The sequence below is a fragment of the Sinocyclocheilus anshuiensis genome, unplaced genomic scaffold, assembly GCF_001515605.1.
Source record: "Sinocyclocheilus anshuiensis isolate Anshui unplaced genomic scaffold, SAMN03320099.WGS_v1.1 scaffold1049, whole genome shotgun sequence".
NCBI lineage: Eukaryota > Metazoa > Chordata > Actinopteri > Cypriniformes > Cyprinidae > Sinocyclocheilus > Sinocyclocheilus anshuiensis.
Window position 1 is genome coordinate 278,195 of NW_015557197.1, and position 13,922 is coordinate 292,116.

The window sequence follows — 13,922 nt, forward strand, 5'->3', positions numbered from 1 at the left end:
GGGGGGGGGGGGAAGACATCTAACTGATCCGAAACTTTTCTGTCAATTCTGATGTACTTAATGGAAAAAAAAATAGTGTAGGTGTTTTCAAAAAATGTAAAAACTTAATTAAAACTGTAAATTGTAAATATGTGACCCTGGACCACAAAACCAGTCATAAGGGTCAATTTTTGTGAAATTTAGATTTATAGATCACCTGAAAGATGAATAAATAAGCTTTCCATTGACGTATGGTTTGTTAGGATCGGACAATATTTGGCTGAGATACAACTATTCTACACTACTCTAATTGTAAGTGTACATCTACATTTAAAATACAATTCAAAACAGAAATCTTGGTTACATTTCAATTTTTGATCATACAAACCAAATGAAAGCTATATATGAACAATGAACTAGATCTAAAATACACCTGAAATGAAAAATGACTGTTTTTCTCTGGTCTCTTGCCTCTTGCAGTCGTAATGTATCTGGGGATCAGAAAGAGGAACATAAAGACGCCAAACCCCGCTCGCTACGCTTCACCTGGAGCATGAAGACCACCTCCTCCATGGAGCCCACAGAGATGATGCGCGAGATCCGCAAAGTCCTGGATGCCAACAACTGCGATTACGAGCAGCGCGAGCGCTTCCTGCTTCTGTGCGTCCACGGCGACGGCCACGCAGAGAGCTTGGTCCAATGGGAGATGGAGGTGTGCAAACTGCCCCGCCTCTCGCTAAACGGCGTGCGCTTCAAGCGGATATCAGGAACGTCCATCGCTTTCAAGAACATCGCCTCGAAAATTGCCAACGAACTGAAGCTGTAAGGAAAAAAGTGGAAAATGTGAAAAAGCAGCAAAAAGGACTAAGGCACAAAACTAGAGTAATCAAGCTGAACATTCTTTTTGAACAAGTAGCAGATACAAGGATTGTTTTCCTTAAACACTTACAAAGTATGAACTGAAAATATTGTATAGAATCATGCCTTAGGCAATAATTTCCTGCATCTTTGAAGCATTATTATTATTGTTGTTATTATTATTATTATTGTGGGATGGTTTCAAACTGTAGGAAAACAATGACGGTTTCTGTTTTTTGTTTCATGTATGCACTACTGCAGTAGGTGCCCTGTTGGGCCAAAAAATTTACAGCAGTGACTGAAAACGTGTTTTTTAACCAGACAGAGAGGAGAGGGATGGTTAATCGCGCCAGTATTTTTGCTTTATCGTTCCAGCCCTCGAATGCCAAAACAAAATGGCCAACGTTGATTTAGATAGGGAATTGATTTGCACATTTTCCCTAAAAGCACCATCCATTCCTTTGCTTTCCCAACCATTTTTTTTCCCCTCAACCCTCGTCCCTTTTCAGGATATTCCCACCTGTTGTTTTCTAGCGTGAGACGTGGCTGAAGATGGACAGGATCCGACAGGTGCCTCAGGAGCAAGTGCACTTCAGGAAACCTCCCGGATTCAGACGGGCTACTGCAATGGACCGTTAAGAATGAGATCGGGAACATTTTGCTTCCTGGTCTGTTTAAGTATTTAGTTTATTTCTTACAAAGTGTTTTTGTAAATGTCTGAAGAGATGACGAACATCTCCGATGTTCTTGAAATGTCTTTGCTTTGGCTCCGGCCCCCGGGGCGCACCATAGAGTCATTCTGGTACACCGTTCAGTTCAGAATTTTAACTTGCCATTTCTAGGCTTCAGTATTCACTCCCATCCCTAAGAACCATCGGCACTGTTGTTATTATTATTATTATTTTGTTTTGATGTTTCTGTTTGTTTTTTGGAATGTAAATAATGTACCTTAGTTTTGCAACAAATGGCATATTGATACACTTTTTTTTTTCTTTTCTAAGTCTGGCTGTGAGTCGTAAACTCATGTAACTCATCACAGAATAAGGTTAATCAATGTCTCCATTAAAACAACTGAAAATCGGTGATTTGCAGAGTGACTTTCGTTGGACTGGTTTTACCGAGGCACAATTCAGACATGTAAATGCTTATCGTCTGTGAATTAACAGGTGGAACATTTCATTTGTTTTAACTGCTGAAGAACTTAAAATTAATTTGGGAGTTTTACAAGATCTTCTTCAGTACCAGATATAACCTTTGCAGAGTTTTAGGTCCTGTGATTTAAAAAAGGCTTGTTTTCACTCTTTATGTCATGATGTTGTCATCTTATTAATCTGGGTCTCCAAGCATAAAGTCTTGGTCTGCTTATAGTTTAAGGTCTATTTCTGTACAAAAGATGATCATTTCCTCAACCACTGGTCAGCATGCTTAGAGGGAATTTGCAAGAATCCGGTTGCTCTAAATGGCTACTTGACAACTGTAAAAATGAGCTCTGGGATTCAGATGAAAACATCTATTAAAATGGACCGCTTGTTTCCACACTGTAAAAAAAATTATGTAGTTTTTACAAAATAATTTTGGCAGCTGTGGTTGCCAGAATAATTTTGTAAAAAAATACAGAAAAACTGTAAACACATTTACGGCCAAAAACTGTAAATTGTACAGTACAAAACTGTAATTTACAAACAAGAAAATTTGAATGTAAACCAGTAAATTCAACAATGCACACTGCTATTAAAATCTGTTTTGTACCTTTAACATACTGACAACCACCATAATAATGCAGGTGGTAAAAGAGAAAGCCACATGAAGAATCAAAGCTCTTCACAAGTAGCTTCGCCACAAGCAGAAGTATATACTAATATATAGAAGGTGCACAGAGTCATTCATGCAAACACAAAACACCATCATGGTAACACACATGATACTTAAATAATGCATTAAACTTTCATTAAACAACAGAAGATGTAACATAAAGCCCAAATATACATAACTAATAACAAAAACTATTTAAAAAACATGATTATTTAAACAAAATACTTTCAAATGTGGAGTGTCATGCAGGGAATTCTGGGAATATCAGTTTACAGTTTTTGACTGTAAATATACATTGATTTGTTATTTTTACTTCTAAAAACTCAAATTAACAGCATTTTACTGTAAAATTACATGAAATGTCTGGTTAGATATTTTAAAGTTTTTCCCTGTATATAGTACGGGAACTTACTGTTAACCTATTAACAGTTTTTTCCGTAGCGTTTTTACAAAATGTTACAGTTAAAATTACACGTATTGTTAAAATTACACTTATTTTTTACAGTGCAGGCTAGATCTTGATCGGACAGGGTCTTGACTTTAACTGTTGTAGAAATCATAACATTTTGTCCAGAAATGTTTTGTGTTGGAGGTAATCTGTAAAAATATAGAAACCATGTAAAATGTGTAGAAACAATTTTCACTCACAAATTCCTAGTATATTTCTGTTAATGACAAAGAAATGGAAAGTAGTACATTGAATTAAACATGAAATTAAGTAAAAAGACTGCTAAACTTATTCAGATAAACTTTATTTACAACTTCAATTTTTTACAGTGTAGGTATGAAGGACATTTGTTTGCTACTTTGCTTTATATATATATATATATACACACAGTGCCGTGAAAAGGTTTTTGCCCCCTTCCTGTTTTTTACATTTTTTGCATATTTGTCACACTTAAAAGATTCAGATCACCAAACAAATTTTAATATTACACAAAGATAATGCAAGTAAATACAAAATGCAGTTTTTAAATGATGATTTCATTTATTAACGAAAAAAAACTGTCCAAATCTACCTGGCCCTATGTGAAAAATTATTTGCCCCCTCCTGTTGAATCAAGAAATCACTTAAATAGAACCTGTCTGACAAAGTGAAGCATTCTTAAAGAGCAACACATCATCGCGATCTAAAGAAATTCAAGAACCGATGAGAAACAAAATAGGTGACATGCATCAGTCTGGAAAGGGTTATAAAGCCATTTCTAAGGCTTTGGGACTCCAACGAACCACGGTTAGAGCCATTATCCACAAATGGAGAAAACTTGGAACAGTGGTGAACCTTCCAAAATTACTCCAAGAGCGCAACGACGACTCATCCAAGAGGTCATAAAAGAACCCAGAACAACATCTAAAGAACTGCAGGCCTCACTTGCCTCAATTAAGGTCAGTGTTCATGATTCAACAATAAGAAAGAGACTGGGCAAAAACCGCAAAGTCCACCTCTGAATGGCTCAAGAAAAACAAAAGGAAGTTTTTGGGTGGCCAAGTCAAAGTCCGGACTTAAATCCGATTTAGATGCTGTGGCATGACCTTAAACAGTCCATTCATGCTCGAAAACCCTCCAATGTGGCTGAATTAAAACCATTCTGCAAAGAGTGGGCCAAAATTCCTCCACCGCAATGCGATAACTGGCAATGAGTCTTTCACAAACGCTTGATTGCAGTTGTTGCTGCAAAGTGTGGCACATCCAGTTATTAGATTTAGGGGGCAATTACTTTTTCGCATAGTGCCAGGCAGATTTAAAAAGCTTTTTTCCCTTAATAAATGAACTCATTATTTCAAAACTGCATTTTGTTTTTATTTGGGTTATCTTTGTGTAATATTAAAGTTTATTTGATTGATCTGAATCATTCAAGTGTGACCTATACCTGTCTATTTCTGATAAATCACCTGATTTCTTACATAATTTCCAGCATCTTATCTATTATATAACAGCTCTTCAAACTCCATAAAAGCTTTTCCGAGAAAAGCATCCAGCCTTAACTTCCATGCGTCTGTCTACAGCTGGGTGAGCGCATGCACATCCTCGTCCTCCTGTGCGATCTCTCCTTAAAACTAAGAACCCACCAATGCAGTAATAAATATAAGCGCAGCCATGCGTGATTAAACTCTGACCAACTCTCATTTTCACGCGTGATCCGGCTACCCACGCCCCGTTTTCCACGTGTGATTCAGTAGTGATTCCTTTCCACGAGTCGGTTCTAAATTAATTATATATGTATATTTAATTTATTATATATATATATATATAATTTTACTGTACGTTTCACCCTATCAGTGAAATCCTCGGTTCACTATGTTCATTCTGATGATCCGTAAAAACCGTTCAGATTGATTCGTGAACGATTCATTCAATATGTTTCCTGAATGAATTGCTCAGACCACTTCAAATTTGTGAGCCGGTTCAACCGATGTATTTAACAGATCCGACTCAAAAGAACGAGTCGCTATGATTTAGCTTTAACCACGCCCCCATTGTTTCTCATCCATCAAGGGGAGTTTTGTCCGAAAGATCGAGCGCTGCTATTGTAGCTGCTGTTTTTGACAGAGGAGACTCGTCTCGTCTCTTTTTCTCGATGTTTCTTCAAAGCACCGAGAACGACATGCGTTTTAAACCGTCTCGAGACCGACTGTACAGCGCGCGCTGCTGCGGCTGCTGTCACGTGCGGACTGGAACCATCATCCTGGGCACCTGGTACATGGTACGAGGCGCAAAACATTCGTTAAACATAGTCTTGTAGTTTTAAACATAAATTTGATACATCAATATCCTTTCCTCCCGTCGTGTAGAGGCGTGTCTGTGTTTTAAACTACGTCTGTGTGAATGTTTTTGGCTGGCTCTGCCGTGTTAGCTCGATGCTAACCACCGCTAAGCTAACACAATGTTTTGAATTGGAACTAGCAACAGATAAGACACACAAACGTGTTTAGACGTGCTAAATCTTGATTAAACAAATTTTAAGAACCTTATCTGTTTATTGAAGTAGTATAATATGATGTGGCGATTATTTTTAAGCGTTTATTTATCATATATTTGTAGACCGCTAACTGAGGCCGGAGGTTGAACTCACCAAACTTTCATGGGGTTAAAGTTCAATTCGTTATCAATTTGCACGAAGTATGTTTTGATAAAGTAAATTGTTTAGAATTAAATAGCTATTATTATTATATATTACAGGGTAACTTTATTTTAATGAATAACTGTATAGTAATTAGGGTGTCAACTAGATTTTAAACAAACAAAACTCAACTAATAAACGATCATTAAGTGTGGCTTGGCAAGGTTTATGAATACTTTTGGATAAAATGGCACTGGCAGTATCAATTAATCTGTCTTTAACTATCAGTGGTAAATGCAATTGTAAATAATTATATGGCAAATTCTGGACCTGGACTGCGCTTCCCAAAAGCATCGTAAGCTTAAGTACATCGCAGAGCCATTGAAACCAATGGAGCTACGATCAATTTAGGCTTACGATGCTTTTGGAAAACGCAGCCCTGGTTGTTTCCAGAAAACAAGACCAAATATTTCCATTTAAGATTGACTGGTTTTAATTTTAGCTGATTATTTTCAAATTTTTTATTGTTTGAATTATATTTTCTAAGTAAAGTTTTTGAAGCAAATGTTTTAATACCTTGATCTCTTTGTTTTGTTTTGTTTAATAACAAAAAGTGCAATAACAAAATGCCCATAGTGAATGATCAGACTTTTGGTTTTATTAGGCTGTTTAAATATTATGTCTACTGTCTCATCTGTACATTTTTACTAATATAATCTCTCTTCAAAGGTGGTGAACCTGTTGATGGGTATTCTGTTGACTGTGGCAGTAACTCACCCTGAAAACGTCCCTACTGTTGACCTACAGTATGAAGTTATTGAGCACTACTTTGCTTCAGACAGGATGTCAGGTACATTCATGAGATTTTTGATAATTAAATGTTGTAAACCTATATTTAATACTAATACAGTGCCAAATAATTATACTTTTTGTGCTGTTTGTATATATTTTTGTACTTTATGTATTTTAAAAAACTATACATTTTATTTATTTATAATCTCTAAAATGGCAAATTCTCTGTTACCCCTATAGAGAATGCTTGTGTGGGCTTTGCCATCTCTCTCCTTATGCTCACCATTAGTGCCATGATGGTGTATGGGGCCATTACTGTAAGTTTCTATAAATTGGTACATCTGTGCTGTTTGTTAATTGTTTTATGTTGAAAAAAATAATAAAATCGGCACCATCAATCCTTGTGCTGTGCTGAAAATCCTTTACCCGATTTGTTTTTCCTTGTTAATTTCTCATAATTATGATATATTATCACCATATTTTAAATATTGGCAGTATTATAGCATAAGAAATGTATTAGCAATTTTTTGTAGGCTGGCCATTTTTAACTAGAAACACTGCAAGTGCCCACAAGGGAAAAAATCCCCCCCAAAAAGTACAAAATAAATAAATGCTGACCGGAAATCAGCATGAGGGTTAAAAGGGTTGTCAAGATGCAATATCAAATATTGCATATAATATTTGTAATTTGCATATAATAATCTTTGACATTTAAAGGCAATACAATGAAATGTATCCGTTTTTCGCCAAACATTTGACGTGGTCATGTATTCTAGAATGGAATAATGCATTTCACCACTGTGTTCATCTGTACTTCACAGTCTTGCTTGAAGTCGTCTTTAAAAAACAGGTTGGATCTGTGAACTTTTGTTGTATAGTAGTTTCAGTTGTCAACGCATATTTGCCATACCTGAGCTTTTTACCTCGAGTAAACATTGAGTTTTAACTGTCTTTTAGACCCCGAGTATCCTCTGACTGCAAATTTTAGGCCTCATAGGAAGTGAAATATTGGTCCAGTAGAGTCACAGCCTTGCTAATAGCTCCCTTTCCATGTTAAGTATTCTCTGAGCTTAGTTATTCAGCACAGCTCCTCTTATTTGCTTAAAAACTGGATGATTCACTATTCCCTGGAGTTTTACAGGTTTGCATCAGCATTAAAATGTTGAGAAACAGTCTAAAAATGAAAGGGAAAAAACCCACCTCATGACACATTTTCCCTCTCGCACAGAATCGTGATGGCTGGCTCATCCCGTTCTTTTGCTATCAGCTGTTTGACTTTGCGCTGAGCTGCCTGGTGGCCATCAGCTCCCTCACATACCTGCCCAGAATCAAGGACTACCTGGACCAGCTGGTCAGTCTGGCCTCTACTGCCACTGCTGACCGTCTGTCTCTCAAGCCTCTGACATTAGAAGTTAATGTAAAATGCTTAGAGATGTTTTTAATTTGTCTCTTTTAGCCGGACTTCCCATACAAAGACAACCTGCTCTCTCTGGACTCCAGCTGTCTCCTGCTGTTTGTGCTCATCTTCTTTGCCATTCTCATTATCCTTAAGGTAGATATATGAACCGACACTGAATCTGTTATGTTTTATTTGTAAGACACATTATTTTAGTGTGTGTGTGTGTTTTTCAGGCCTACCTGATCAACTGTGTTTGGAACTGCTATAAGTACATAAACAACAGGAACACTCCAGAGATTGCGGTCTATCCTGCTTTTGAGACCCCACCTCAGGTATGTCCATTCTAAGTTACTTTGAGTTGAAAAGATGATATTAGATCAGAGTATTGTAATTAGATTAAATATAAAAATAATATTATAATTAGAGAAAGTATATTAGTTATTAAATTGACAACTGCAACAACATTGTGCCAATTCAAGCCCTTCATCATAAAGGCTTTATACTTAATACAGTCATACTCGGACTGTATAAATTAAATGTATTATTGATGTAGTGCTTAGATTAGTGCAATGTTGTTGTTGACTTTGATATCCTGAAACATGGAGATGGAGTTGGTTTTGTTGTGTACAGTTCATCAGTTAAAATTTTTCTGAATTAAAAAAAATCTCTTTGAGCACAGGTGTATAATCTGTACAAATTTTATTTTAGTATTATTTATATACTGTATTATAGTATTATATAATATTTTGAATGAGCAATTTTATACATATTAATTTTAGTTTAAGTCTTAGTAATTTTGTTATGTACCTTCAACATTTTTATGTTGCTTTTGTATTTCTATGTAGCTTTAATTTTTTTTCCAGTTTTAGTAATATTTAGTACTTTAACTTGTTTCAGTTAGTTGGCAAGGTAGCTTTTTTGTTTTTAAATTCACATTTTTCATCAAATATTTCTATTTTATTTCAGCTTTATTTCAATTACCGAAAATGTTTTTTAATAGTTTTCTGTTAACAGTAACAACACTGGTCTGTTGTACTAGTGGATAATGGGAACAGATACAATGGTTTCCTTTTTTGGTGGTCTTTTATTCTGAAAAGGAGAGCATCTTAACCTCCCTCAGTAGTAAAAATGTAGCCCCTCAAAATACACCATTCACTCTGTTACAGTAGAGGGCACTCTTTGCTTTTGAAAGAGGTTTTGAGCAATGTTTCTTTTTTCACCAGTCCTCAACAGAACCCAGCTGTATCGTTTTTCACAGGCAAGGGTGTCATGTAGTTTTGTCCAGAAATATGGCTTCAGATTGGTTTCATTGGCGTCTTCTCTTTATCATAGTACATCCTTCCCACCTATGAAATGGCCATGACAATGCCAGCGAAGGAGCCTCCTCCTCCTTACATGCCAGCTTGAATTCCCCTGACTGGTTTCTTCAGTAAAAGCCGGTGCAGACACCCATCTTTGCCTTTCGATCCTGCCTTCCAATCCAACACATGGAGGGTGTTTAGACTCCCAGCGTCCACTCATCACATCAGCAGCTTACATATTTGCATAGACTTATCCATGACTCTTTCTTTCGCATGACTCTCGTAACAAACAGTTCATCACTGCAGATCTATTTTTATAAAACTATAGGAAAACAGCTGAAGAGGCACGATGTTGGGGAAGAGATCATGTGGTTGTGGCAAGATTTATTTTAATTACTTGGTGTTGTATCTGAGATTTGAAATGCCATTCTCTTTTGTGGACATCATGACTCGGGCTCTGCAATAAATTGAGCTTATGACAGAATTATATAGTTCATAGTCAATCACTAATGAAATGATTCTGAGATGGGGCAGATAATCTGCCGTTTGAAATTTTTACCAATGAAAGCTTTCACTTTACTTGCCACCTTGAGATCTTTATTTTTCCATGCTTTTCAATGCTGTGTTTTTTCCTGATTGTCATAGTAGAGGAAGTATTGTGAAAATCAACATTGCCCCACAACTTGACAGGGCACTTGCATTTAGAATCACCTAAATCTGTTTTGCTAGTTTAAAAATCTGTTTAGATAATCCAGTGTGATGGTTAAAATATATATTTTTTCCATTGTGTACTTTATTAGTGGACGTAAGACTTCTATCCTTTCAAACGTGAAAGCTCAAAGCACTTTTTATCTTGTTTATATAGTTTGTGTGTGTGTGTGTTTGTTTTCCATCCATTGAACCATTGTACACCATCATGTTGGCAGCTGTCACAGTGATCTGTTTTTATGGTAACTACTGGGTAATGCTGGTTAACATGCAAGAGGAATCCTCACATGAACAGTGATATAGAGTTTAAATAAGGACACTGCTAGTGCTGTATAAATCAGTGGATGCATGTTATTTTATTTTGTGGTCTTTCTTTTCTTGTACATGTTCTGTAATCGAATTACTTCAATAAACACTTCAAAACAACATACCTGCCATCAGACTTTTCCCCCCAATGGACATTTGGTTAATTAGTATTACTTATGCTTTATTACATCTGTCAGTCTAAAAAGTCTAGTGATTTGATGTGGGACTCCCCCTTCTGTATTTGGATTGGACAAAAATCTGACACGTTTCTTGTCAACCCTTTAAATGTGCAGTCTAGGATGCTGTTGGAATCATACTGGTGTCAGTTAGACGAGAGGACCGCACACAAACTTGAAGCAGACTTGAGAAGAACAGAGAAACAATGAAGTCCTTTATTGGGAGTTTGGTATATTGCCTCTCTCTTCTGCTGGTCGATCTCTGTGAATCCTATGACTTTAACAATCCATCCCACATTTTAGCACAAAGTTACGCACAAAGAAGAAATCATGCGCTTCCACACCGGACGCTGAACCCAGCAGGTAAGTTACTGATCTTAAGCCACTTTCTTACTTCTAATGTTTCTCAGTTAATGTTTGCATTGTATCTTGAACTACTCTACATAACTGCAATGGAACATTTATGGTTTCATTATTTTCCTTGATGCACTACAAAAATTGTTTGTTGACTTTGTGCATGCTGTAACAGGAATATGAATGGAAGTTTCTAGTGCAATGCACAATGTTAGAAATTTGTCTAGTGCATTTATAATAGCAAATGTGAAATAAAATACATGCACATTTAAGCACTGAAGGGATAGTTCACCCATAAATGAAAATTGTCTTCTTTTTCTCTGTATGACCTGTAGTTTTTTTCATCTGTGAAACAAGAAGATATTTTGAAAAATTTATCTTTTGTCCAAACGATAAAAGTCCCTGGAGTCCGATGTTGTTGGAACCCAATGCTGTTCAAAAATCTCCCTTTTGTGTTCTGCAGAAGTTAAAAATAAATACAGGTTTGAAATGACATGAGAGTAAGTAAATGATTGTGTGAACTATTCCTTGAAGTGCATGAATGCTACAAAAAAGCATTTGTGTGATATCTGAGTGGCATGTATTGTAAAATGTGTTAACAATGAGGAATTAGGGCATTGCAAACTATGCCTGTTGTATTTGTTTGACTGACTTTGTGTTTGGCTAATTTCCTCTTCCGCTTCAACCTTCTGATGGTCCATAGTATACAGGAGTAAATACTGGTTAGATGGACCTGATCACCCTAACAAACGGAGGAAGATTTTGCCCCATCTTATCCCAGTAGCTTATCCAGTACCCACAGCTCCTTCTCAACCCAAAGTTCATGACTGGCTCAAAGACACACCAACCACAAAGGTGCATAATACAAATAATAACCAGTATCCAACTGAGGCACGCATGCAGCTGAGAGGTGAATGGGCACCAATAGTTTGCCGAAAATTTAAAGATCCAGAACAAACGGTTGTACTTACAGGGGAAAGTACAGGTGTGTCAAAGGTGGTGTCAAATCAACCCATTGTTGTTCCACAACAATCGTATATAGGTCCAGAAAAATCTGTGGTTCTTCCAGAGCAATCAACAAATAACCAGCCAACCATTCCACCGGTTGCTCCTGAGACAGTTTTTTACCAATCAAAGCCATCAATGACCTTGGAAACCTCACTATCTTTGAATCTCTCTCTGTCTCAGAAACCTATGCCACAATCCTTGTCAACATTGGCGCAAGAACCAAATTCACAAGGTGCATTTCCCCAATCCCTTCCAACCACTACCATGACACCTGAGGCATATCCTCAAAGTACCTTCCCCGAATCCCTGACAACATCCACCCTTACACCGAAGATGTACTCTCAGAGCACTTTATCCCAACCCTTGCCAAAGTTCACCTATTCAAGAGGGCCATATCCTCAAAGAATCCCACCCCAGTCACCGTTAGAGCCATATGACCAAAGTGCCTACTTGGAATCCCTGCCAGTATCCACACTGATACCAGAGACAAATCCTCGAAGCGCTTCACCTCAGCCTGTCCCAGTGTCCACTTATAGATTAAGCCCTTATTCCCCAAAGATCTCATCCCAATCCCTGTCAACATCCAGTTTGACACAAGAGGCATATCTTCAGACCACCCCACCACAGTTCCTACTAATGTCTACTGTGCCACAAGAATCATTACCAGAGGCACCAAACAGGATTATTACCCACGGCAGGGTAGCCATCACAGGGAGGACAGGTATAATTCCATGTATACTGTACTGCTTTGTTTAACCCTCCATCTGTTCATGCTGGGGTATCCGGTCCTGCTTCTGGAGGGACAATGTCCTGTATAGTTGAGCTCCAACACATGCCTTGAAGCTTCTAGTAATCCTGAAGACCTTCGGGGTTTTCGCACCATGAAATTCTAGGAGCTAGCCAGCATGGTGGTTCCTAGAGAACCAATTTGCCCCTCGGGCCGTTTTCCTGTTCGCATTCGCACCGGCAGCAGGAACTCTGAAGCGGCCGACAGTGATGTCTTCATGCACGGCATCTACAAACGTCAACAACCAGTGAATGGAGGATGCGTGATCGGGGCTGTGGGTTTCGTAATAACGGAGATGGAATGTAAACACACAATTTACGCGTTTGATGAAAATCTGACTAAATCTCCAATGACAACTTGTATTATTACATATCATCGAGGCTGAGAAAAGAACACAACGCTGCAGACAACGGGTAGCTAAATGCTGTTATCGCTGTTTTCCATGTTCATGGAGTAAATATTTTTCCATGGCTTTTTAAAAATGTCGGGTAGTCAGCGTTTCGTATGCATTTGGCCAATCAGCATACACTTACGTCACTGATAGTTCCTATAGAACGGTTTTATACCCTACTCTGAAGTAGGAGCTAATTTAGTTCCCTCAAATGGAGTTCCTAGAATGAAATGCGTTCCTATTTCCTGCATTGCGAACACGCCAAAAACCGTGTACTTCTGCCAATAGTTCTACAGTTCAAAAGTCCCTTGATTAGTTGGTTCAGGTGTGTTTAGTCTGGATTGGACCTAAACTGCAGGACAGTGGCCCTTCAGTAGCAGGATCTTAAGGTTTCTTTGTTGCAAAGTTGGACAAAGCAAAATGACATTAAGGGCCCAATTATCCTGAGTCATGGCTTATTCCTGCTGTAGGGTACCTTACATAAAAGAAAAAGTGAATTTTCCATATTCCAGTGTGTCAAAGTATGTCATTTTGCTGAAATCCAATGGGATTTGTTTTAGAAGTGACCAAACTCAGTTTTTAGTAAACTGACTAATCTAATTTGACTAATCCTTTTGTTTGTATGCAAAGAATATGCTTTACTCACATTCCATTGGTTCAAAACATATAACATCAACTCTAAATCTGGTTGTTTTTCTAAACCTTTCATGAACTAACACGCCAGTCTTCATTATATCATGTTGACACTGACAAAATTTTGAAGTGCTTAACAATCTCCGCTTAACTCTCAGCAACAGATTCACAATGTAGGAGCCGCCCACTGGACCTGGTCTTCATCATTGACAGCTCACGTAGCGTGCGTCCAGGTGAGTTTGAGAAGGTCAAGATCTTTCTGGCTGACTTGGTGGACACTCTTGACGTTGGCCCCGATGCCACACGTGTCGCAGTGGTGAACTATGCCAGCACGGTCAAAATTGAGTTCCTGCTGA

The 13,922-nt window shown here is 37.7% G+C and overlaps 2 protein-coding genes and 1 pseudogene across 8 annotated transcripts in view; all 3 read left to right on the forward strand.

Moving 5' to 3' along the window:
- The window catches only part of LOC107678848 (MAP/microtubule affinity-regulating kinase 3), a 68,132-nt gene extending 66,059 nt beyond the window's left edge, over window positions 1-2,073 (forward strand). For 4 of the 7 annotated variants that reach the window (XM_016474269.1, XM_016474272.1, XM_016474267.1 and 1 more), the window contains one exon: window positions 460-2,073. In XM_016474269.1, coding sequence (XP_016329755.1) covers window positions 460-805 — 346 coding nt within the window. In that variant the 3' untranslated portion in view covers window positions 806-2,073. The remainder of the gene's footprint in view (window positions 1-459) is intronic. The other 3 variants (XR_001632976.1, XM_016474271.1, XM_016474270.1) reach the window with 3 other exon arrangements.
- Window positions 2,074-5,107: 3,034 nt separating this feature from the next.
- Window positions 5,108-10,339, forward strand: LOC107678852 (lysosomal-associated transmembrane protein 4A-like). The gene is made up of 7 exons (XM_016474278.1): window positions 5,108-5,354; window positions 6,441-6,561; window positions 6,744-6,820; window positions 7,732-7,854; window positions 7,960-8,055; window positions 8,136-8,234; window positions 9,235-10,339. The coding sequence occupies exons 1-7, from the start codon at window positions 5,229-5,231 to the stop codon at window positions 9,307-9,309; spliced, it is 717 nt and encodes a 238-aa protein (XP_016329764.1). The 5' UTR covers window positions 5,108-5,228; the 3' UTR covers window positions 9,310-10,339.
- Window positions 10,340-11,628: 1,289 nt separating this feature from the next.
- The window catches only part of LOC107678853 (matrilin-3-like), a 6,249-nt pseudogene continuing 3,955 nt past the window's right edge, over window positions 11,629-13,922 (forward strand).

Excerpts from the sequence above, each read along its gene's own strand:
- LOC107678852 (XM_016474278.1), top strand. The coding sequence starts at position 5,229 with ATGTTTCTTCAAAGCACCGAGAACGACATGCGTTTTAAACCGTCTCGA. Across the intron at positions 6,821-7,731 it reads TGGTGTATGGGGCCATTACT|AATCGTGATGGCTGGCTCAT; the intron begins GTAAGTTTCTAT and ends CCTCTCGCACAG. Across the intron at positions 8,056-8,135 it reads CCATTCTCATTATCCTTAAG|GCCTACCTGATCAACTGTGT; the intron begins GTAGATATATGA and ends TGTGTTTTTCAG.